Below are 24,246 nucleotides of genomic sequence, written 5' to 3'. Positions count from 1 at the left end.
TCAGGTCATGATCCTGGGGTGCTGTACTGGAGCCCTGTATCGAGCCTGCTTCTCCTTCTTTCCCCTGCTCGTGCTCTTTCTCTCTCTGTCTCTCGAGTAAATAAATTTTCTAAAAAAGTTTTTAAAAAGTAGCACATAGGCAAATGTTTATGTTTTCATTTGAAAACTCAAGCCTATTGGAGTAACTTGAGAGCTTTATACCCTGCCCTTTCCCTTTATCAGTCCCTTATGTTGAGGACAGGCAGCTGGCCTTATTAACCTTTGTTCTTCAGTACTTTGTCCAGTGAATTCCACAGAGTAGGCTTTTAATAAATATTTAAGCCCAGGAATGAACCTCGGTATCTTTGTTGCTGTTTTTTGTTAATACAATACTATCGCCCTCGGCCCGCAAGGACGACAAGAACCCTGGTTCGGATGCATCTTCTCTCTCTCCTCTCTCCGCAAGTCTACACACTTATATACGCTTACATGACCAATCAGCAAGCAGGGTACAGCAGGGAGCCAATCAGGCTGCACACCTAAACGAACAACTTCGCTAGCAACCAATGCTGTTTACTTCCTCTTTGGGCGTTCCGCTTAGTCTCACGAGGCAATCCTAACCTGGCAACTAGCCAGGCGCCATCTTTTAATGGCGGAGGCCGCCCTGGCCAGGGGCCCGCCTCCGACATCTCCCCCTTTTTTCTTTTATGGCAGGGATCGTGCCTGTCTTAGGTTGTCAGTGGCGGGGAATATCCTTACCCGTCATCAGACGGCAGATATCAATGATCTGCGTCCTGTCTTAGGTTGGTATATTTCCCCCACCAATCTTACCCGTCGTTGACTACCGATCCAGCATACTTAGCCACACCTGGGGGGATGTTCCAGCCTCGATGGCTAACAAGGCCTGCACCATGGCTTGCTATTGCCTATGTTGCTGTCGCCTCCAAATACTAGCAGAATCAGGCCCACTACGAGGATTATCATCAGATCAATTATGCTAGCCCATTGTTTCGTAAAGGTTAACACATCTTGCAATGTTTTGATTATCTCTGGGAGGGTTGCAAGCTCACCTCTGTTGTTAATTATCCTTGTTATTCCCAGTACCAGGTGCTGGTTATTTATCCTTGTTATTCCTAGTACCAGGTGCTAGTTATTTATCCTTATTATTCCTAGTACCAGGTGCTAAGTATAGTTTTGGAATTCTGCGAACTAATTCCCCCGCAAGTATTGGGAGAGCTGTCGGGAGACATTCTGTAAGTCACTCATATTAGTATAGGCTATGGGAGTTACACAAATTGCCAGGAAGGGTACTATACATCCCAGTCCCAATAGGGCCCCCCATATGTCCACTTGTTCTTGAACCAAATCCACTCTCTGGTTGACTATCAGGATTCCTGCTTGCAGATGTGCATTGATCTGAATCTGTGTTTGAAGGGCAGCCGCCGTTCCTTCTGCAAGGCTGTTCACAGCTTCCGCAGTGGGTATAGTTGCAGCAAGCGAGACTGCTGCTGCCGTGGCAGCTGCTGTAGATATAGCCAATGCTGTCACAACCGCGGCTGTGATACCAAAATCTCTCTTCTTTCTGGATAGCACCACCGGTAACTTGTCCTCTGGAATGGAAACTGGGATAGGAACATGGGTAGGGATACGCATAATCACAGCCAGCTTGAAGGCCCAAACATTCCAGCACTGGGAAAGACAGCAATTCTTAGTGCAATTCAACGTATCATTCAGCTCACTAGCATTTGTTACAAGGAAAAACGGTGGCGAGACCCATATGGGAGTGGGCTGATAAGTGATATTATTGGGACAAGACACATTAACTGTTGTCTCAAAGGTACTGATGTAAACTGAGCGCAAGGTACTCTGACATCCAGACCACTACGGTGGCCATACCCTGTTATTGGTGCACCTGGGCAAATTAAAAGGTTGATATGGCCCCGAGGCATTAATAGGTTTCACAGGGGCCAAACCCTGGATCACAGGTGGTCCCATTGAGGTATGTTTAGCAAGCCTTCATCTAGGAACCATGGAGCCGCCTTTTCCACTGTATTCAAAAAGGCCCGAGCAGTTTTTGCTTTTAGTGGAGTTCCATTGGCTTTTAGCAGGTCTTCTAAAGACCCTTCTAACCGCACTTTAGATACTTCAGATCCCATTATGAACACACAGACAACAGACGCAGACATTAAAGACTCACCGCTAAATTCCGACTCTAAGGCCGCCCCGCTTCTTATTGCAGACTTGTAAAATCCCGGCTCTAAGGCCGCCCCGCTTCTTATTGCGGACTTGTACAAGCTTAATCCCGGCTCAAGGCCGCCCCGCTTCTTATTGCGGACTTGTACAAGTTTAATCCCGGCTCAAGGCCGCCCCGCTTCTTATTGCGGACTTGTACAAGTTTAATCCCGGCTCAAGGCCGCCCCGCTTCTTATTGCGGACTTGTACAAGTTTAATCCCGGCTCAAGGCCGCCCCGCTTCTTATTGCGGACTTGTACAAGTTTAATCCCGGCTCAAGGCCGCCCCGCTTCTTATTGCGGACTTGTACAAGTTTATCCCACCACCTTTGTCATGGTTTAACCCCGCATACCTGCGGACTTCTCCCTTGCAAGGTTTTTCTATTTTTACTTCCTCGCTTTACCGCGGAATTCCCACTTTTGAAGGTGGCTAATGTCCCTGCTTACCTGCGGACCTTTACTCCCCGCTTTCCTACGGATTACCTTGCAAGATTCCTTTATTTAGTTCCCGGGTTTCGGCACCATTTATCGCCCTCGGCCCGCAAGGACGACAAGAACCCTGGTTCGGATGCATCTTCTCTCTCTCCTCTCTCCGCAAGTCTACACACTTATATACGCTTACATGACCAATCAGCAAGCAGGGTACAGCAGGGAGCCAATCAGGCTGCACACCTAAACGAACAACTTCGCTAGCAACCAATGCTGTTTACTTCCTCTTTGGGCGTTCCGCTTAGTCTCACGAGGCAATCCTAACCTGGCAACTAGCCAGGCGCCATCTTTTAATGGCGGAGGCCGCCCTGGCCAGGGGCCCGCCTCCGACACAATACTTAACATAATGCCTGGCAAATAATAGATGCTCAATAAATATTTGCTCCAGGAAGAAATAAGTTAAATGAATTCTTTGTCTATTCAGGGTAAGACACTGCTCTAGGTTATCTATTATATAGTAACAAATTACCCCCAAAGCATAAATAAATATTATCTCCTATAGTTTTCGTGGGTCAAGAGTTCAGGAGTGGCTTAGGGGGTTGGTTCTGTCTCAGGGTCTCTCATGAGGTTGCAGTCAAGATGCTACCAGGCTTGGCCATCATCTGAAAGCCTGTCTAAACTTGAAGGATCCTCTTCCAAGTTGGCTCACTCACATGGCTGTTAGCAGGAGGCCTCAGTTTCTAGTCTCATGGACCTCTCCATAGGGTGGCCTGCTGGAGTGTCCTCACATCACAGCAGCTGGCTTCCCCAAGAGAAAAACCAAGGAGGAGACCACAGTTCCTTTCATCAACTACTCTAAGTCATACACATTGCTTCGACCACATTCTGTTTATTAGAAGCAAGTTGCTAGGTAACCCACATTCAAGGTGAGGAGAATTGTCTCTTCCTTTTTTGAAGGAAGAATTATCAAAGAATTTATAGACATATTTTAGAACTGCCACAATCTCTCCGATACTCTGAATTGAGTAAAGAGAGGTTGATCATTATAGAGGAAATGAGACAGGTTTTTTTCAGAGATAGTGTCTATCCTGCCACTTGTATGCCCTTTTCAAGTCTAGTATTGCCTGCACTTTTGCCTACAAGGAGTTTTTTGTTGTTCGTTTGTGGGGGGTTTTTGGTTTGTTTTGTTTTTTAGAGAAGAAGTTGGTGCAGAGGGGCTGACGGAGATGGGGAGGGAGAAACAACCCTGAGATCATGGACTGAACTGAAATCAAGAGTTGGACATTTAACCAGCTGAGCCACCCACACACCCTAAAAGGAGAATTTTTAGAACATCTTTGGAATTCTACCAAATTAACTTTTTTTTTTTTTTTTTTTTTTAATACATAAGACATGCATATGGGGCAAAATTCAAAGGTAAAATGAGTAGACAATGAAAACTTTCTCTTGCCTGAGTCTCTTGCCAGCCACGCAGTTTCCCTCCCTGGACAAGACTGCTATTGCTAGTTTATTTATCCTTCCAGTGACCTTCTATACACTTGTAAATACCTTATTATATACTTTTTTTTAAACATAGATGGTAACATACTATGGTTACTGTTCTGTACCTTGGTTCTTTTTCACTCACCTGTATATCTCAGAATTTGTCCCATAGCAGTTTATTTATAGCTGCTTCATTTTTAACAGCTGCGTAGTATTCCATTGTGTGGATGTACAGAAATGGATTTAACTGGTCCCTCATTGAAGGACTTTTAGTTTGGTTCCCATTTTTTGCTGTTAAACACTACTGCAGCAAATATTTCATTCATATTTTACACTGAGAATATTTACGAGTAAATACCACAGGAGGATTTGTTGGGTCAAAGAGCATGTACTTTTTGAAAGGTAATGTCAGGGGGCACCTGGGTGGCTGTCAGTTGAGCCTCTGACTTCAGCTGAGGACATGATCTCAGAGTCCTGGGGTCAGCTGCAGTGGGCTCTGCGCTAAGCAGGGAGTCTGCTTGAGATTCTCTCCCTCTAACTTTCCCCTCTGCTCCTCCCCCTTGCTGTCTCTCTCAAATAAATGAAATCTTTTTTAAAAATGTGTGTAAGGGGTGCCTGAGTGAAGCAGTCAGTTAAGCGACTGCCTTCAGCGCAGGTCATGATCACAGGGTCCTGGGATCGAGCCCTGCATTGGGCTCCTTGCTCAATGGAGAGCCTGCTTCTCTCTCTCTCTCCCTCTGTCTGCTGCTCTGTCTACTTGTGCTCTCTCTCTATCTCTCTGTTAAATAAATAAAATCTTTAAAAAATAAAATAAAATGAAAAATAAAAATGTGTAAAAAAAATAAACAAACCCAAAAAACAGAAAGCAAAGAGAGTCACCTGAGCGTGGAGGTACTAGGTCCCTGAGAGAAACAAGGTGCTAGGAGAAGTGGTAAAAGTGAGGGCCCTGGAGATAAAATTTATTCTTTCTACTATTGTGCTTGCATCAGTCTTGGTTGTGCAACTGTTTTGAGGCTTTGAATTATCCTCTGAAAGAAAACAGTGCTGCTTTGGAATTGGTTTTTTTTTTTTCTCAACACCACTCTTCCTGAGATGGGCAGAACCTGACTACTGCCTCATACTTAGTCATTTCCCCTTTACTTTGCTGCAGTATCTATCACCTGTAAGAAGAGAGAATACTCAGCACTTTAAAAATCAGTAATGTTTAATGAGATTATGTCTGTAAGATTCTTGGAAAATAAACATCTAGAGAAACAAAGCACTATTTATTACTACTATTTTTAGCATTATTATCTTTAAATATGCCAAGCTTTTCCTTATTTTGTGAACACTGATTCAAAATAGGAAGTTTTCGGGGGTGCCTGGCTGGCTCAATCCATAGAGCATGCATGTGACTCTTGATTCGTGAGTTCAGATGTTGGGTGTAGAGATGACTTTAAAAAAAATTTAAAAAATATATTAAAAAAAAAAAACACCTCAATAGAGTGCGGATCTGGTTTAAAACACACACACACACACACACACATACTTTCTAAAATGGAAACCAATTTTTCTTTCTCGTCAGCCTACATGCTGCCCTAATAGAGAAACTAAGTCTGTTAAGTGTTATTTTCTGCTTTTTCCTTCCTGTCCTCTTATTCTTCCAGCTGTCTCAACTCTGAACCTTGTAGGAAGAGAGTTACACTTCAGAAAAATGTGTTTGGTTTGACATTTAAACAAGCCTCCATTTTGTTTTTCTATATTAGAATTTTTCCACTTCCCATCTTCCATTTCCAGCATTATGTCTGACCTGTCTTCTTTTCAGCTCATTCATTATTGCTAGGGTTTGCAGCTTATACTAGAGGAAGAAGACAGATTTATAAACATGTGTTCCTGCCCAGCTGTTTCAAGAGCACGAGTAACATTCATCTTCAAATTGTATTGCTGCTTTCTATATACACCTGTGCTCATCTGCCCTTATTAATGAGATGACTATCTCTAAGTCTTCATTGTCTAGAAATAAGTGGACTCTTTCCCTGTTCAAATTCGTAATGCAGTAATCAGAGGAGCCCGTCACTGGGAGGAGACATCCATTTGAATTCACTTTGCTAATGGCTATAGAGAATATAGTCTAATTGCTTTCTTAAGAGGTTTGCCATTTCCCTTAAGATGTCAGGGCCCTGGAAAGGGATAGGAATTCTGTCCTTTTCCTCCTTGCAATCCTGTTCTTTTCCTCCCTGCAATCCTGTATGTGTCTTTTATCTAAGATGAAAATAAAGGGGTATTTTAAAGAAATTATGTAAAGAGTCCAGAATCCATTACAGATAACTGCACAGGCACAGATATCTTGACCACTAATAAATAATGAGATCTTTGATAAATTACTTAACTTTTCTTGGCTTTCTTTTTTTTTTTTTTTTTTTTTTAAAGATTTTATTTATTTATCAGAGAGAGAGGGGAAGAGAGCGAGCACAGGCAGACAGAATGGCAGGCAGAGGCAGAGGGAGAAGCAGGCTCCCTGCCGAGCAAGGAGCCCGATGCGGGACTCGATCCCAGGACGCTGGGATCATGACCTGAGCCGAAGGCAGCTGCTTAACCAACTGAGCCACCCAGGCGTCCCTTGGCTTTCATTTCCTTGTTTGCAGAGTAGCTATAACAATCACTGTATGACCAGGATTGTTGGAAGGACTGTGCTTTCTCTATATGGCCTGCCTTGTTCAAAAAGGTGAACAAGGCTGTGAATATTTGACAAGATAATGAGTATGAAAACACCTCGCACATAATAGATGTGCAGTAAATATTTGAGTTAGAATCCGTTTGGCTAAACCAAAGTTCTTTTCTGCCCTCATTTCATTAGTGAGACTTTCTGGTAGGATAATCCTTTTTTTCCCCCCCAACTCTCTTGTTTGATCTGATTTTATGATCAAGTGTCCTAAGATTCGATTTGAAAGAAAACAGGGACTAAATAAGACTTAAAGCCCTGCTCAGGAGTTCAGGGTGCAAGTACTGATGTTCTTGTCTAAAGCATTCTCTTTGACTTTTAGAAAGGCTACTGTAGGCTAGTTATCTAATTTAACAAACCTATCATTTATTTCCATTATAATCCTGGGGTATTAATTAAAAATCTGAGAGGCAGAGTGCCTTGGTGGCTCAGTCGTTAACACTTTGCCTTCCTGCCTTCAGCTCAGGTCATGATCCCAGAGTCCTGGGATCGAGCCCCACATCAGGTTCCCTGCTCAGCAGGAAGCCACCTTCTCCCTCTTCCACTCCCCCTGCTTGTGTTCCCTCTCTGTCTGTCTGTCAAATAAATAATAAAAATAAAATGTGTTTTTTTTAAATCTGAGAGGGGCGCCTGGGTGGCTCAATGGGTTGAAGCCTCTGCCTTTGGCTCAGGTCATGGTCCCAGGGTCCTGGGATTGAGCCCCGCATCAGGCTCTCTGCCTAGTGGGGAGCCTGCTTCTTTCCAACCCTCTCTGCTGACTTGTGATCTCCATCAGATAAATGAATAAAATCTTAAAAAAAAAAAAAACTATTAAAAAAAATCTGAGAGGCATAAAATTTAAGTGACTTGACCAAGGTTATTCTATAAAAGAGTAAGATTTTGGACTAATGTTTTCTAATTCCAAGTCCATTGATCTTTAGATAGTCACATTCAACATCAAAGAAGAAAATGAATATAGGTGAATTACTACAGATATGCCCTGGGTGAACTAGTATTTTATTAGTATATGACCAAAGACAAAGTAAAGTCTAATTCTAAAGTTCCCAGACTTACTCTATAAATAAATTACATAGAAAATGTGCTTTGGGACTTCCAATCAAGATGATTTACTGTGTTCAAATTTTTGACACATACCTTGTATTCCAGAGAATACAAGAAATAAAATATATAAAGTAGAAATCAACATATTTGGGCTCAAGGACAAAATAACCACCTTCATGGACCAAAAATAGGAGAGATACAAGTCACTGGGTGAAGCTGAAACTGTGGGCCTGTTGACCTCAGTGAATAGAGAATGGTGCCTGAGAGATGAGTTTTTGAGCAGTAACTGGATACTAAAATGCCCCCAAAAGAGACAGAACTTGAAGCCAGGGGAGATGCCATAATTGAATGGGGGAGGAGGGAAACCTAAGGAGTTGTGAAGAGGTATGTCAAACTGCCTTCTGGTACAGTGATTAGAACTGTGATATCCTAAATTTACTCTTCTGGCTGAGGCCATTAAAAGACCTGTTCAGGGAGCTCCTGGGTGGCTGGCTCAGTTGGTTAAGCATCCGACTTTAGCTCATGTCATGATCCCAGGTTCCCATATCAGGCTCCTTGCTACTCCTTGCTCCCTTTGCCCCTACCCCTGCTCATGTTCTCTCTCTCTCTCTCTCTTTCTGACAAATAAATAAAATCTTAAAAAAAAAATTGTGAAGGTGGGGGAAAGAAGGCAGTCCATCTAGGGACCTCAAATCTTGTGGAACAACTGGGTTTTCTTTTTGCCTTGTATCCCCAACATGGAGCCAAACATTATACTTCATAATGGAAGACTGAATGTTTACCCCAATAAAAGCAGGAATAAGGCCAGGATGTCTGTTCTCACTACCCTTATCTAACATAGTGCTGGAAGTTCTAGCTAGTGCAACCAGACAAGAAAAGGAAATAAAAGGCACACAAATCAGAAAGGAAGAAATACAGGTGTACTTACTTGCACGTTCCATGATTGTCTAAATAGAAAATCTCAGTATTTAATAAACTCTTAGAACTAATGAGTAAGTTCAACTAGGTTGTAGAATATAGGATAAATATATAAAAATAAATTCTAGGTCTATTACATGCTAGCTATGAACAAATGGACATGGAAATTAAAAATATAATACGATTCACAATAGCTCAAAAAAGTGAAATCCTTGGAGCACCTGGGTGGCTCAGTTGCTTAAGCACCCAACTCTTGATTTTGGCTCAGGTTATGATCTCAGGATCATGGATCAAGCCCCATGTCAGGCTCTGGACTGAGTGTGGAGTATACTTATCCCTCTCCCTCTGTTTCTTCCCCTGTTTGTGCACTGCCTAGCTCTAAAATATTTAAATAAAATCTTTTTTTTTTTAAATGAAATCCTTAGATGTAAATCTAACAAAATAGCTGTAAGATTTGTGTGCTGAAACTACACAAAGCTGATAAAAGAAAACAAAGAAGATCTAAATGAATGAGGAGTACATAGTAAAGATGTCAGATTTCCCCAAATTGATATTCAGGTTTAATGTTAATTCCTATAAAAATTCTAGCAAGATATTTTTTAGATATGGACAAGATTATTCTAAAATTTATATGAGACGGCCAAAGGAACAAAAATAGCTAAAACAGTGTTGGAAAAGAATAAAGTGGGAGGAATCAGACCCCTGATTTCAAGACTAATTTTATAGCCACACTAATCAAGGCTGTGATATTGGCAGACGGAAAGACACAGACCAGGGGAACAAAACAGGGAACCCAGAAAAGGCATACAAATACACCCAGCTGATTTCGGCAGAGGAGCAAAAGTAGTTCTTGGGATGAAAGACAGCCTTTTCGAACAACTGGTGGTAGAACAAGTGCACATCATGGGCCAAACCAAAGGAAAAAGAATCATACACAAAAACTAACTGTGAATGGATCAAGGACCTAAATAGAAAACATAAACTGGAAAGAAAATCTTTAGTAGGCAAAAAATTGGGTTAGGCAAAGAGTTCTTAGACTTGACACCAAGAGCACAGTCATAAAAGGGGATATGGATAAATTGTATTTCATCAAAATTAAAAATGTTTGGTTTATGTAAGACCTTGTTAAGATATGAAAAGTCAAGCTAGAGAATAGAAGAAAATGCCTAACAAAGGACTAGTATCCAGAATATATAAACAATCTAGTCAGAAAGTAGGCTAAAGACATGAACAGATATTTCAGCAAAGAGGATATGCAGATGCCAAATAAGCATATAAAAAGATGTTCAACATCATTAGCCATTACAGAAATGCAAATTAAAACTACAATATGAGACATTACTACACACTGTTAGAATGTTAAAATTAAAAGTTAATGCCAAATGCTGGCAAAAATGCAGTGAATCGGGCGCCTGGGTGGCTCAGTGGGTTAAGCCGCTGCCTTCAGCTCAGGTCATGATCTCAGGGTCCTGGGATCGAGTCCCACATTGGGCTCTCTGCTCAGCAGGGAGCCTGCTTCCTCTTCTCTCTCTGCCTGCCTCTCTGCCTACTTGTGATCTTTCTCTGTCAAATAAATAAATAAAATCTTTTAAAAAAAAATGCAGTGAATCTGGAACTCCCATGCATGCATGTCTGGTGGGAATGTATAAGAGTACAGCTACTCTAGAAAACAGTTTGGCAGTTTCTTAAAAAACTAAATATACAACTATAATCTGTTCCAGTAATTGCACTCCTGGGTATTTATCTGAAAGAGATAAAAACTCAAGTTCACTGAAAGCCTGTACACAAATGTTTATAGCAGCTTTATTCATAATAGCCCCAAACTGGAAACAACCCAGATGTCCTTCACATTGAGCAGGTAAGTGGTAAAACAAACTGGTACATCCATACTAGGGAATACCACTCACCAACTAAAAAAGACTGAACTGCTGATACATGCAACAACTTGGATGAATCTCCAGATAATTATATGCTGTAAGGCAGGGGTGGCGAGACAGTCCCAAAAGGTTATATGCTATCTGATTCCATTTATATAACATTGTTAAAATGACAAAATTACAGAAATGGATAACAGACTAGTAGTTGCCAGGAGTAAAGGAAGGATGAGTGTGAGAGGGAAGTGAGTGAAGCTGTAAAAGGGCAACAGAAGGTATCCTTGTGTTAAGGAGCATATTTTGTATCTTGATGTGTCATTGTTAGATTCCTGGTTGGGATATAATACTATAGTTTTGCAAGTTGTTGCCATTAGGGGAAATAGTAAAGGTACAGTGGGGTTTCTGTTATCTCTTACAATTGTGTGTGAATCTATAATTTTCTCAATGTAAAAAGTAATTGTAAAAATTTAACCACCGGGAATTGAACACCTGGTGAAATCATTGTGTGGTACAAATAAAGACTGTAATAAGTCTAGGGCACCTGTGTGGCTCAGTCAGTTAAGTGTCTGACTTCAGATCAGGTCATGATTTCAGCATCCTGGGATCAAGACCCACATGGAGCTCCCTGTTCAGCGGGGAGCCTGCTTCTCCCTCTGCCTGCCGGTCCCCCTGCTTGTGCTCTCTTTCTCCCTCTGTCAAATAAATAAGATCTTTAAAAAAAAAACTGTGAGCCAAAGAGCTAGAAATTAAATAATGTTATGTAGATATGAAAAATTAACGTTTAAAATTTTGTAAATGACAATCTTTGAAATATAATAGTAATTGAAAAAAATTTTAATTCAATACTATAGATAAATTCTAGGAACAAATTATAAATGGGAAAAATCAAACACAAAGAGAAAAAATACATGAGAGATCAACTTAAATAGAGAGATAATGGCTTGAGAGGCTCTAACACATATTAGATAGGAGTCCTAGGGGATAAAAGAGATTGAAAGAATGGCAGAGAGACAGTAAATGAATATATAATAGGTGATAATTTTCCTGAATTAGGTTTTAATTAGAAACTGTCTAGATAGTTTGTACATTTGAAATATACCATATGGGCACCTGGGTGGCTCAGTGAGTTGGGCCTCTGCCTTCAGCTCAGATCATGATCTCCGTGTCCTAGGGTCGAGCCCAGTTTCGGGCTCTCTGCTTAGCATCTGCTGTCTGCTGTCTGCTCTCTGCCTGCCTCTCTGCCTACTTGTGATCTCTGTCTCTGTCAAATAAATAAAATTAAATTAAAAAAAAGAAATATACCAGATAAATAAAGTAAATGCATTATTTTAGTTAAACATGATAGATTGAAAGTACATATATTTACCTCCCAGTTTCTCCCTTTATAATTCAGTCAAATGTCAGTAAAGGGATTTTGTTTTTAAGGTATAAACTCACAGGCTTCTTTAAAAACAGATAAGACTGAGGCACCTGGGTGGCTCAGTCAGTTAAGTATCTGACTTAGGCTCCAGTCATAATCTCAGGGTCCTGGAATCAGAGCCCTTGGGGGAGCCTGCTGGAGATTCTCCCTCTCCCTCCAACCCTCCCCCAACTCATGTGCATTCACTCATGTGTCCTCTATCTCTGTCTCTCTCTCAAAAAAATAAATCTTTAAAAAAAAGAAGAAGAAGAAGACAAGGGATGCCTGGGTAGCTCAGTTGGTTAAGCATGTGCCCTTGGCTTAAGTCATGATCTCAGTGTTTTGGGATCGAGTCCCACATCAGACTCCTTGCTCAGTGGGAGCCTGCTTCTCCCTCTGCTCCCTCTGCCTGCTGCTCCCCCTGCTTGTGCGCTCTCTCTCTCTCTCTCTCTCTCTGGCAAATAAGTAAATAAAATATTTTTTTTAAAATCTAAAAAAAAGGGGGACGCCTGGGTGGCACAGTTGGTTGGACAACTGCCTTCGGCTCAGGTCATGATCCTGGAGTCCCGGGATCGAGTCCCGCATCGGGCTCCCAGCTCCATGGGGAGTCTGCTTCTCTCTCTGACCTTCTCCTCGTTCATGCTCTCTCTCACTGTCTCTCTCTCAAGTAAATAAATAAAATCTTTAAAAAAAAAAAATCTAAAAAAAAGGGGCTCCTGGGTGGCTCAGTGGGTTAAGCTGCTGCCTTCGGCTCAGGTCATGATCCCAGGGTCCTGGGTTCAAGCCCCACATCAGGCTCTCTGCTCAGCAGGGAGCCTGCTTCCTCCTTCTTCTCTCTCTGCCTGCCTCTCTGCCTACCTGTGATCTCTGTCAAAAATAAATAAAATCTTTAAAAAACAAAAAAATCTAAAAAAACATTTTAAGAAACAGACAAAACTACTGCAAACAAAAATAATCAATAGAACTTTGGAAACTAGAAAGCAAACATACAAGTACTGATTTAAGAGAACTGAGAACACAAAAGTTTGGTTTTTATCTAAGGTTGGGAGAAAGGAGGGCCAAGAAATAAGGAGTATACTTAGAATGAGCCCTAGTAATGATGTATTATACACCTGAAACTAATATAACACAGTATGTTAATTATACTGGAATTTATTTTATTTTATTTTATTTTATTATTGAGAAAAAAGGCACACGTGAGAGCAGGTAGATGGAGCGAAAGGGACAAGCTGACTCTGCCAAGCATGGAGACTAACAAGAGGCTCCATCCCACAACACGAGATTAAGACCTGAGCCAAAACCAAGGTTCAGATGCTTAACTGAATAAGCCACCTAGGCCCCTTGGAATTTTTTTTTTTAAATAAAAAGAAATCATAAGAGAAAATACATTTACAGTACTGTACTGTATTTTTTTTTAATTTATTTATTTGACACAGAGAGAGAGAGATCACAAGCAGGCTCCCCGCCAAGCAGAGCACGATGTAGGGCTCTATCCCAAGACCCTGAGATCATGACCTGAGCCGAAGGCAGAGGTTTAACCCAATGAGCCAACCAGGCTCTCCTGTACTGTATTTATTTTAAAAAAACAAATGTGCAGGCACCTTAGTGGCTCAGTCAATTAGTCAGTTAAACATCACATTCTTGGTTTTGTCCAATCCTTGGTTTCAGCTCAGGTCATCTGCTCAGCAGGGAGTCTGCCTGAGTCTTTCTGCTCCTTCCCACACTCATAGGTGCTTGCACATACATGCTCTCTCTCAAATAAATGGAGAAATCTTTAAAAAGAATAAATCCATGGGGACGCCTGGGTGGCTCAGTTGGTTAAGCAGCTGCCTTCGGCTCAGGTCATGATCCCATTGTCCTGGGATCGAGTCCCACATCAGGCTCCTTGCTCGGCAGGGAGCCTGCTTCTCCCTCTGCCTCTGCCTGCCATTCTGTCTGCCTGTGCGCTCTCTCTCTCTCTCTCTCTCTCTGATAAATAAATAAAAAATCTTAAAAAAAAAAAAGAATAAATACATGTATAAGGGGACCCATGTACTTTAAACCTTTATTGTTCAAGGATCAAATATAATTAAATATCTTTAGAGAAATAACATTATTGTATCTATGAAACAACAGGATGCCTTTTTTTAATAATACAGTAGTAAAAATGGAAATTTCAGAATATAATTTAGAACATGAAGGAAATCCCTTTGAATATAAAATACAGACAAAGGAGTGGAAAACAGGAGTATGAGATAAAAAAGAGGATTAATCTAGAACATCCAGCTTCTAGAGGAACAGAAATTCCAGTGAACAAAAAGAGGGGACAAGTAATTGATAAGGTGGGAGAAAATTAGTGGCCATATAGTAGATTTGAATAATATCGTTCATTTATAGAAAACCCTAAAACTATAGAGTACACACTTTAAGATACTACTTTCAGGTGTACATGGAACTTTCTTCAAGATAGTTCATATTTCAGACCAGAAGTTCTCCAAATTTGAAAGGTTTGAAATCATACCTGAGTATGTTCTCTGCCACAAATTGTATTCGAATCAAATTATATTGGAAATGAATAACAGAAAGATATTGGGAAAGTCCCTAGATAGTTGGAAATTTGACAACAATTTTCTAAATAACCCAGAATCAAAAAGGAAATCACCGGGGAAACTAGAAGATCTTTGGACCTGAATGATCATGAAAACATATCAAAGCCTGTGGAATGCAGCTAAAATAGGCTATGAGGGAAATTCATACATTTAAGTGCTTATATTTGAAAGGAGAAAAGATCTAAAATGGGCTAGCAAACCTGTGCACAAAGGGCCAGGTAGTAAATATTTTAGGGTTTGCAGGCCATGCAGCCTCTCTCTCTGTTGCGTATGTAACTCTGCCTTGCAGCCTGAAATCAGGCATGGACAGTGCATAAATGAGTAAGTGTGGTTATGATTCCAATAAAACTATTCAGATCACATAACATATAATTTCATGTAACATAAAATGTTATTCTCCTTTTCATTTTTTCTACCATTAAAAATGTAAAAACTATTTATAGCTTGTTAATAACTTTAAAGTGTCTCGTGGTATAATGTTATTGACTTTGTGATAAAACATCAGAAGCATAAACTGTAAATATTTGACTTCACTAAAATGTGGAATTAACCAAAAATACTTAAGAGGATAAATAAGCCACAAAAACAAAATTAAAAAGTTGTTTTAGGGGTGCCTGGCTCAATCAGGAGAGCATCTGACTCTTGATCTCCTGGTCATGAGTTTGAACCCCATGTTGGTTATGGAGATTACTTAAAAAAAAAAAAAAAAAGTTTTATACCAGATTGAATTTCAGATGGATCAAAGATTTAAAGATAAAAAAATCAAACTATACTGGGTGCCTGGGTGACTCAGTTATTAAGCGTCTGCCTTTGGCTCAAGTCATGATCCCAGGGTCCTGGGATTGAGCTCCGCATCAGGCTCCCTGCTAAGTGGTTGTCTGCTTCTCCCTCTCCCACTCCCTTACTCCCTCTGCTTGTGTTCCTTCTCTTGCTGTCTCTCTCTCTGTCAAGTAAATAAATAAAATCTTAAAAAAAAAAATCAAACTATGAAAGTACTAAAAGAAACCATAAGAAAAAACTATTAATGAAGTGATGGAATAAGGAAAACCTTTTGAAATAGGACAAAAAAACTCTAAAGCTATAAAATAAAAGACTGATAAGTGTAACAACATAAAAGTCAATAATTTCGGGGCGCCTGGCTGGCTCAGTCAGTACAGCATGCAACTCTTGACTTCAGTGTCATGAGTTTGAGCCCCACTTTGGATATAGAGAGTACTTAAATAAACCTTCTTTAAAAAGGTTAATAGGCCGGGCACCTGGGTGGCTCAGTGGGTTAAGCCTCTGCCTTCGGCTCAGGTCATGATCCCAGGGTCCTGGGATCAAGCCCCACATCGGGCTCTCTGCTGAGCAGGGAGCCTGCTTCCCTTCCTCTCTCTCTGCCTGCCTCTCTGCCTCCTTGTGATCTCTGTCAAATAAATAAAATCTTTTAAAAAAAAATGTAAATAGGGGTGCCTGGTTGGCTCAGTCAGTTAAGCATCTGCCTTCAGCTCAAAGGTCATGATCCCAGGAGCTGGGATCGAGCCTGCTTTGGGCTTTGTGCTCAGCAGGGAACCTGCTTCTCCCTTCTCCCTGCTTGTGCTCTCTGTCACTGTATCTGTCGCTCTCAAATAAATAAATCTTTTTTTTTTTTTTTTTAAGGTAAATAATGTCTACAGAGCATTAACCACCATTAGCACATGACAAACCAGGGGGAAATACCTGATTTGTACAACAGACAGTAGGCTTATTTTAGTATATTAAGAGTTACAAGTAAGTAAAAGACTACATATTTCAGTAGAAAAATGAGCAAAGGATTTGAACAGACAACTCAGGAAGGAAATACATCTCATAATGTCTTAAAATGATATGATATACAGACTCATGATAAGAAACATTAAATTAAAACTACATAAAACACTCTTTTTCTCCTATCGTTGCCAAAGATCAATAAGTTCGAGAACATCGTGTTGCCAAAGGAAAAGGACAGCTGGTGTTCTCATGCACTACTAATGGGTGTATAAATTAGTATATCTTCTTTGATGGCAGTTTGGCAGTATTTAACAAGATCCAAATACAAGTGCTCTATGATTAACAGTTTTACTTACAGGAATTTACCTTACCGAAATACTCATATAAGTAAGATAAAACATTTGTACAAGATCATCCATTTAGTGTTATTTGTAATAGCAGAATGGTGACACAACCTAAATGTTCATCACCAGGGGTCTGATTAAATAAATTATAGTATACTTTGAAATCATTCCAGTGCAGCCATTGAAATGAAGTAGTTCAACGTGTCCTGATATGGAATGATCCAAAATATATGTTTAGATGAAAGAAGTACAGAACATTGTTTTTGCTACCATTTGAGAAGAATGTATATTTGTTTATATTGTATATATAAATGTGTATTTGTTTATAAATGTGTAAAATCTCTCTGGAGAATTATGTGGATCCATGGATGTTTCTGGGTAGAGGAACTAGAAGGTTGAAGAACAGTGACAGGAGGGACACTTCATTTATATTGCAATTTGTTTGCTAGCTTTTGAATTTAGAAGTATGACTATATTATCCATCCAAAACCATTTTTAAGTAATATGAACAAGACAGAGTGTTCACTGTGATATCATTTGAGTGCAATGCTCAAAATATCCTAAATCAGTAGGAGAACTTGAAAACTGTGGTCAAATCATAACGTATGTGAGCACATATATGCTCAGTCGTATGTGAGCACAGTTAAAATAAGTTAAGCTTTTCATGTCAGCATAGATACATAGATACATCTCAGATTTGTAATGTTAATGAGAAAGGTAAGTTATCAGCATGATCCCATCAATAGCGCTTTTTAACTGTGATTTTTATTCTTTAAAAGAGAATTCTGGGGACACCTGGGTGGCTCAGTTGGTTAAGCAGCTGCCTTCGGCTCAGGTCATGATCCCAGCGTCCTGGGATCGAGTCCCACATCTGGCTCCTTGCCCTCCGCAGGGAGCCTGCTTCTCCCTCTGACTCTGCCTTCCACTCTGCCTATGCTCGCTCTCGCTCACTCTCTCTCTGACAAATAAATAAATAAAATCTTTAAAAAAAAAAAAAAAGAGAGAGAATTCTGATGTGAGTATGACACTAAGTCTTATAAATCTATGGAGCTGACTAGGTAGTTCCCATATTGATATTTTGGCCCAATCCTGTGTGTCTCATGGGGACCCAGAGCACCACCTAAACCCTCCTACAGGAGCCAGAATCCTCCTCAAATGAAAAACACTCTTGTCTGTGGCCAGCAGGGTTGCTCTTGTCTGTATCAGAATCTTCTTGTCTTCCAGGGATGTTGGTGGTGAATGTAACGTGGAGGAACAAGACATATGTAGGTACACTTCTTGACTGCACGCGGCATGATTGGGCACCCCCCAGGTAAGCATTTTACAGTTTTTTGGCGCATATTAGTCTCAGCCACCCTAATCAGTGATCCCTTATGCCTTCATCCTGTTAGAGCTGGATCGCTTTTAAGACACCCAGCTTTTAAAGAATATGATAGTGTTGGGTTGAGGGAAGGCACTCTCCTGCTCTGGCATTGAAGAAGAATAAATGAATTACATGTTGACGGGTGGGATAGGCATTGGGGAGGAGATCCTGTTTAAGCCTTTGTCTGGAATTACCTTGAGACCAAGTCCACCCAGTCTGCCTGTAGGTAAACAATCATTGATGCTGCTTTTTGATGGTAGCCATCTCCAAAGAGTTTAAACTCAGGAACATTTTCATTTTTATGAACACTAGACAATGTGGGTTTCACAAGGACCCTTTCTGCTTGGCATTTCAGTAAATGGCACTTTACATCTTATTTGTACCCAGTTTGCCAGGATTTGGGGAACCCAGATGTTGGGGAATGATGTACAGCTAACAAGCAGATAGCATCCTAGGAGCTTACCATTTAATGCAGTTCCCATGCTTTCAAAAGTTCCTTTAACAAATCATATCCATTGAAAATGATAGTTACCATCTGGACAGTTCTTCTGGAGGCAGCTAAACTGGTTTGAAGTTGTTTTCTCTTCTTAATAATATCCTGTTGTGTTTGCCCTTTGCCAAGGTTCTGCGACTCCCCCACCAGTGACTTGGAAATGCGCAATGGCCGGGGTAGAGGCAAACGCATGCGTCCCAACAGTAACACACCTGTCAATGAGACAGCCACGGCCTCCGACAGCAAAGGGACCAGCAGCAGCAGCAAAACCCGAGCAGGAGCCAATAGCAAAGGCCGTCGGGGCAGCCAAAATTCTTCAGAGCATCGCCCACCTGCCAGTAGCACCTCTGAAGATGTCAAGGCCAGCCCTTCCTCAGCTAATAAGCGGAAAAACAAACCGCTTTCAGACATGGAGCTGAATTCTAGCTCAGAGGACTCCAAAGGGAGCAAGCGCGTCCGTACGAATTCCATGGGCTCAGCCACTGGTCCCCTCCCTGGGACCAAGGTGGAACCCACTGTTCTAGACAGAAATTGTCCCTCCCCAGTCCTGATTGACTGCCCCCACCCAAACTGCAACAAAAAATATAAGCACATCAATGGACTTAAGTACCACCAAGCCCATGCCCACACAGATGATGACAGTAAGCCGGAAGCAGATGGAGACAGTGAGTACGGAGAGGAGCCCACCCTACATGCAGACCTTGGGAGCTGCAATGGTGCATCCGTCTCACAAAAAGGTTCCTTGTCCCCTGCCCGCTCAGCTACCCCCAAAGTTCGGCTCGTAGAGCCCCATAGCCCTTCTCCTTCAAGCAAATTCAGCACAAAAGGCCTCTGTAAGAAAAAGCTGAGTGGGGAAGGGGACACAGACCTCGGGGCCTTATCGAATGATGGCTCTGATGATGGACCCTCAGTAATGGATGAAACAAGCAATGATGCCTTTGATTCTTTGGAAAGGAAGTGTATGGAAAAAGAAAAATGTAAAAAACCCTCCAGTTTGAAGCCTGAAAAGATTCCTTCCAAAAGCTTAAAGTCAGCGAGGCCTATTGCCCCTGCCATCCCCCCACAGCAAATCTACACCTTCCAGACCGCCACCTTCACAGCAGGAAGCCCAGGCTCCTCCTCAGGCTTGACCACCACAGTGGTCCAAGCCATGCCCAACAGCCCCCAACTCAAACCTATTCAGCCCAAGCCCACTGTGATGGGAGAACCTTTCACAGTCAACCCTGCCTTGACTCCAGCCAAGGACAAGAAAAAGAAAGACAAAAAAAAGAAGGAGTCTTCAAAGGAACTTGAAAGTCCTCTGACCCCTGGGAAAGTGTGTCGAGCAGAAGAAGGCAAAAGCCCATTCAGGGAATCATCGGGAGATGGGATGAAGATGGAGGGGCTCCTGAATGGCTCCTCAGACCCCCACCAAAGCCGACTGGCTAGCATCAAGGCAGAAGCTGACAAGATCTATAGCTTCACAGACAATGCCCCCAGCCCTTCCATCGGAGGCAGTAGCCGCATAGATAGCACTACCCCTACCCAGCCGCTGACTCCCTTACATGTGGTGACCCAGAATGGAGCTGAAGCCAACTCAGTCAAAACCAACAGCCCTGCGTACTCTGACATATCTGATGCTGGGGAAGATGGGGAGGGCAAAGTGGACAGTGTCAAATCAAAGGACCCTGAACAGTTGGTTAAGGAAGGGGCTAAGAAGTCACTTTTCCCCCCTCAGCCACAGAGCAAAGACTCACCGTATTACCAAGGCTTTGAGAGTTACTACTCTCCAAGTTATGCACAGTCCAGCCCCGGGGCGCTGAACCCCAACAGCCAGGCAGGCGTGGAGAGCCAGGCTCTGAAGACTAAAAAGGATGAAGAGCCTGAGAGCATAGAGGGGAAAGTGAAGAACGATATCTGTGAGGAAAAGAAACCAGAACTGAGCGGTTCCAGCCAGCAGCCTTCAGTCATCCAGCAGCGTCCCAACATGTACATGCAGTCCCTGTACTACAACCAGTACGCCTATGTGCCCCCGTATGGCTACAGCGACCAGAGTTACCACACCCACCTCCTGAGCACCAACACGGCCTACCGGCAGCAGTACGAGGAGCAGCAGAAGCGGCAAAGCCTGGAGCAGCAGCAGCGGGGGCTCGACAAGAAGGCCGAGCTAAGCCTGAAGGAGCGGGAGGCGGCACTCAAGGACGAATGGAAGCAAAAGCCGTCGATTCCACCGACTCTTACCAAGGCCCCCAGCCTGACGGACCTGGTCAAGTCAGGACCCGGGAAGGCCAAGGAGCCAGGGGCTGACCCTGCCAAGTCAGTCATCATTCCCAAGTTAGATGACTCCTCCAAACTCCCCAGCCAGGCCCCAGAAGGACTTAAAGTGAAGCTGAGTGAGGCCAGCCACCTAGGCAAGGAGGCCTCTGAGGCTAAGACAGGTGCTGAGTGTGGCCGGCAGGCAGAGGTGGATCCCATACTCTGGTACCGACAGGTAACTGTTCTGGGAGGAAACAAATAGTATTTGATGGGCTTTCTCTCTTCCTCACAAATCAGGGCTCTCTTAGGTGGGGGGATCAGCAGAATAGAGATTGGCAGGAGAAATCTGTAATTTAAAGGATTCTTTACTTTTGTAAATCATGTTCGTGGTTTTAAAAAGCATTTTAAAAAGTAAAAGGTGTTTTTCCCATTTGACAGGAGATGCCCAGGTAAGTTAGCTTGATTTTTCTGGGTCACTTGCAACTTTACTAGCAGAGCCAGGACTAGAACCCAGGTTATCTCAATTCCTAGTCCAGTGTTTCTTCCCCTGTTTGGTTCCTATGGAGTAAGTTCATGGTGATCTATCCATTTCCTAGAGGGAGTTACCATTCAGCCTGAGTTACTTCCTGAAAGATTTTATAGTGGGGACCCTGGCTGGTTCAGTCAGTGGAGCATGCAACTCTTGATCTCAGGGTTGTAAGTTCGAGCCCCACGTTGGATGTAGAGATTACATAAAAATAAAATCTTTTTTAAAATGGTTTCTTAATAGGTAGAGTTAGAACTGAGAACTTGGTCTTACATCATGTTCTGCTCATGAGACTTAGAAAGTCTTCCCATGCTTCTTGGTATCACCACTAGACCTCCTTCCTCTGAGCTGGGCAGCACTCATGACTCTCTGCCCCTAAGCTTGCTCTTAAGAAGTGAAACCACCTAAAATTCCTTGGAAAAGGAGCAGCTTCTTTTATTCAAAGACTCCTTCCCCCAGAATGCATTTTCTCCTAAAGAAGACCCACTGGTGGATTTTCCTTTTCCTTCCCCACATCTTGTTTCCTCCTGGGCAGGGAGGGAGCAGGCTTTTTAAAAAGGAGGGACCAGAGTTCATTCTAAATGAAGATCAACAGAGGCCAAGATTTTACCCTGCACTGGTGTCTAGTATTAACCTGCACTGGTGTTTCTCCTGTGACCTTGCGCTTGAAATCTCACTCTCATCTGTACAACACTCAGTGCTCGTTCTGTGATTTTTAGGAAACAGAGCCCCGGATGTGGACATACGTCTATCCTGCCAAGTACTCGGACATTAAGTCAGAGGATGAGCGGTGGAAAGAGGAGCGGGACCGCAAATTGAAGGAAGAAAGGAGTCGGAGTAAGGACTCTGTCTCCAAGGAGGATGGGAAGGAAAGCACAAGTAGTGACTGCAAGCTGTCCACATCAGAAGAGTCCCGCCTGGGGAGCAAGGAGCCCCGACCGAGTGTCCATGTGCCTGTGTCCTCCCCGCTTACCCAGCACCAGTCCTACATCCCTTACATGCATGGCTACTCCTACAGCCAGTCCTATGACCCCAACCACCCCAGCTACCGGGGCATGCCTGCTGTGATGATGCAGAACTACCCAGGTATAGCCCCCACCTTCCCACTTGGCGCTCCACTAACTGGGAAAGGAAATGAAACAGATTTCAGAGCCAGAGTTTTCTTGCAGACCCCTAAGGCTGACTGCCTGGGACAGATGACCGCCCTGTTTTGTATGTGACATTCTGTGAGCTGGTCAGTCTAGCCCCAAGCTCCTTGAATGACCCCTGACTACAGTCTGAGGGACCCTGTCTCCCTCCCTTGCTCCAGCTTAAGTTTTGCCTCTATAGTCAGTTGTCCTGGATAACTGAAGGCAGAACTCCCTACCACTGCCATCTTCCCTCAGCTGGGATTTTTTTAAGCACATGCTCTACACTTTGGCAATGGGTAAGGTATCTTGGGGAATACAAAAGAAACAGAGAAGGCTAGTTCCCTCTTAAGGAGCTTACAACTTAATTGTATTGGGAGAGACACATGGAACAAATAAAATTCAAACCAGGACAATGCATGTATTCATTTAGAAGATCATGTTCAGCTGGAAGGTTGGAAGACAGCGGGAGAGGGGAAGATCTGTTTGAAACCAGTGGAGGAAGTCCAGTAGAAAACATTCAGCTTGGGAAAGATAAGCTCTTGACACTGCCATCCTTGAATTCTTGGGGAGGGGCACAAAGTAGGGACGTAAGTGGTTTTTAACTCGTTACAGGACTGCTCCTGTTCAACTGTACTCCCTGCTTTCTGTTGTCTGAAGCGTCATGTGGGATGCTTCTGGGGGCAGAAGAGCATTCTTTTTTACTCCCCAGAGCTCCCCCTTCCTTGTGAGAGAACAGCCTAGTCTTGATATCCTGGTCGAACACTGTAAGGCAGACTCTAAATAGCACAAGTAAACTTTTCAAACAGAGATAGGAGATTGTCTCAGCCTGTGGTGTTCCTTCCTCTGTTATTCCATCCATCCACATAAAAATAACACTTACCTTGGCAAGTGCCTGCTGTGGGCCAGTCACTACTCAATGACTTGTGTACACGATCTCATTTAATCTTCCCTATGGAATAGCATTAGTATCTTCCTGCTGATGGGAAAGAAACTGAAGCTCAGAAGGGTTGTTACTTTACTTAAGGCTAACCAGCTGGTCTCGAGAGGTAGATTTGATCCCAAGGTCATCTGACTCCAAATCCTCGGACCTTTCCACTTTACCATAATTTAGCCTCTCCAAGGTGAATCTCTGAGACTGAGGCTCTAGAGTAGTTGATTCCCCAGAAGCTGAGGTCCATGTTCATAATATCCCTTAGCTAGTGTACCTCTATAGCTCAGTAAAGAAAGGACACGCTAATAGGTTCAGCCTGAAGACATCATGGTAGGAACACCTCTGCCTGTGCCTAGGAAAGCTGATACCTGCCTAATCGCAGTCACTAAAACGAGTTTCATCTGCTACTTGCATCTCTGACCATTTTACTTCTCCTTCCCCAGGCTCCTACCTACCTTCCAGCTACTCTTTCTCCCCATACGGCAGCAAGGTCTCAGGGGGTGAAGATGCCGACAAGGCGCGAGCCAGCCCCAGTGTCAGTTGTAAATCCAGCTCAGAGTCCAAAGCTCTGGACATCTTGCAGCAGCATGCCAGTCACTACAAGAGCAAGTCTCCCACGGTAAGAGGTGCCGGCTGCTAACAAAACCCAGATCCAGGTTCTGGAAGAAGGTGGGCAGGCAAGTTCAGGTCTTAACTACAGTGCAGCCTAGCTGACTTAGCATTGGCTTTACCGGGCATCTCCACAATTCTCAGGTGCCCTGCGTTTGTAAGGAGTCCTAATGTGGACTCGGAGCATCGTGTGTGTGTGTGTGTGTGTGTGTGTGTGTGTGTGTGTCACAGTAATGCTTTTGTGT

At 42.7% G+C, this 24,246-nt stretch overlaps 1 protein-coding gene across 3 annotated transcripts in view; it reads left to right on the top strand.

Annotated features, from left to right (window-relative positions):
• Nucleotides 1-24,246, top strand: part of ZNF609 (zinc finger protein 609) — a 200,852-nt gene that overhangs the window by 171,108 nt on the left and 5,498 nt on the right. For all 3 annotated transcript variants that reach the window (XM_082737170.1, XM_082737169.1, XM_082737171.1), the window contains exons 3-6: nucleotides 17,939-18,026; nucleotides 18,700-21,040; nucleotides 22,051-22,417; nucleotides 23,836-24,011. In XM_082737170.1, the coding sequence (XP_082593296.1) occupies nucleotides 17,939-18,026; nucleotides 18,700-21,040; nucleotides 22,051-22,417; nucleotides 23,836-24,011 (2,972 nt within the window). The remainder of the gene's footprint in view (nucleotides 1-17,938; nucleotides 18,027-18,699; nucleotides 21,041-22,050; nucleotides 22,418-23,835; nucleotides 24,012-24,246) is intronic.

Source organism: Mustela nivalis (genome assembly GCF_964662115.1).
Source record: "Mustela nivalis genome assembly, chromosome: 6".
Taxonomy (NCBI): domain Eukaryota; kingdom Metazoa; phylum Chordata; class Mammalia; order Carnivora; family Mustelidae; genus Mustela; species Mustela nivalis.
The sequence above is the reverse complement of the archived record's forward strand: the minus strand, read 5'-3'. Positions and strand labels throughout refer to the sequence as shown.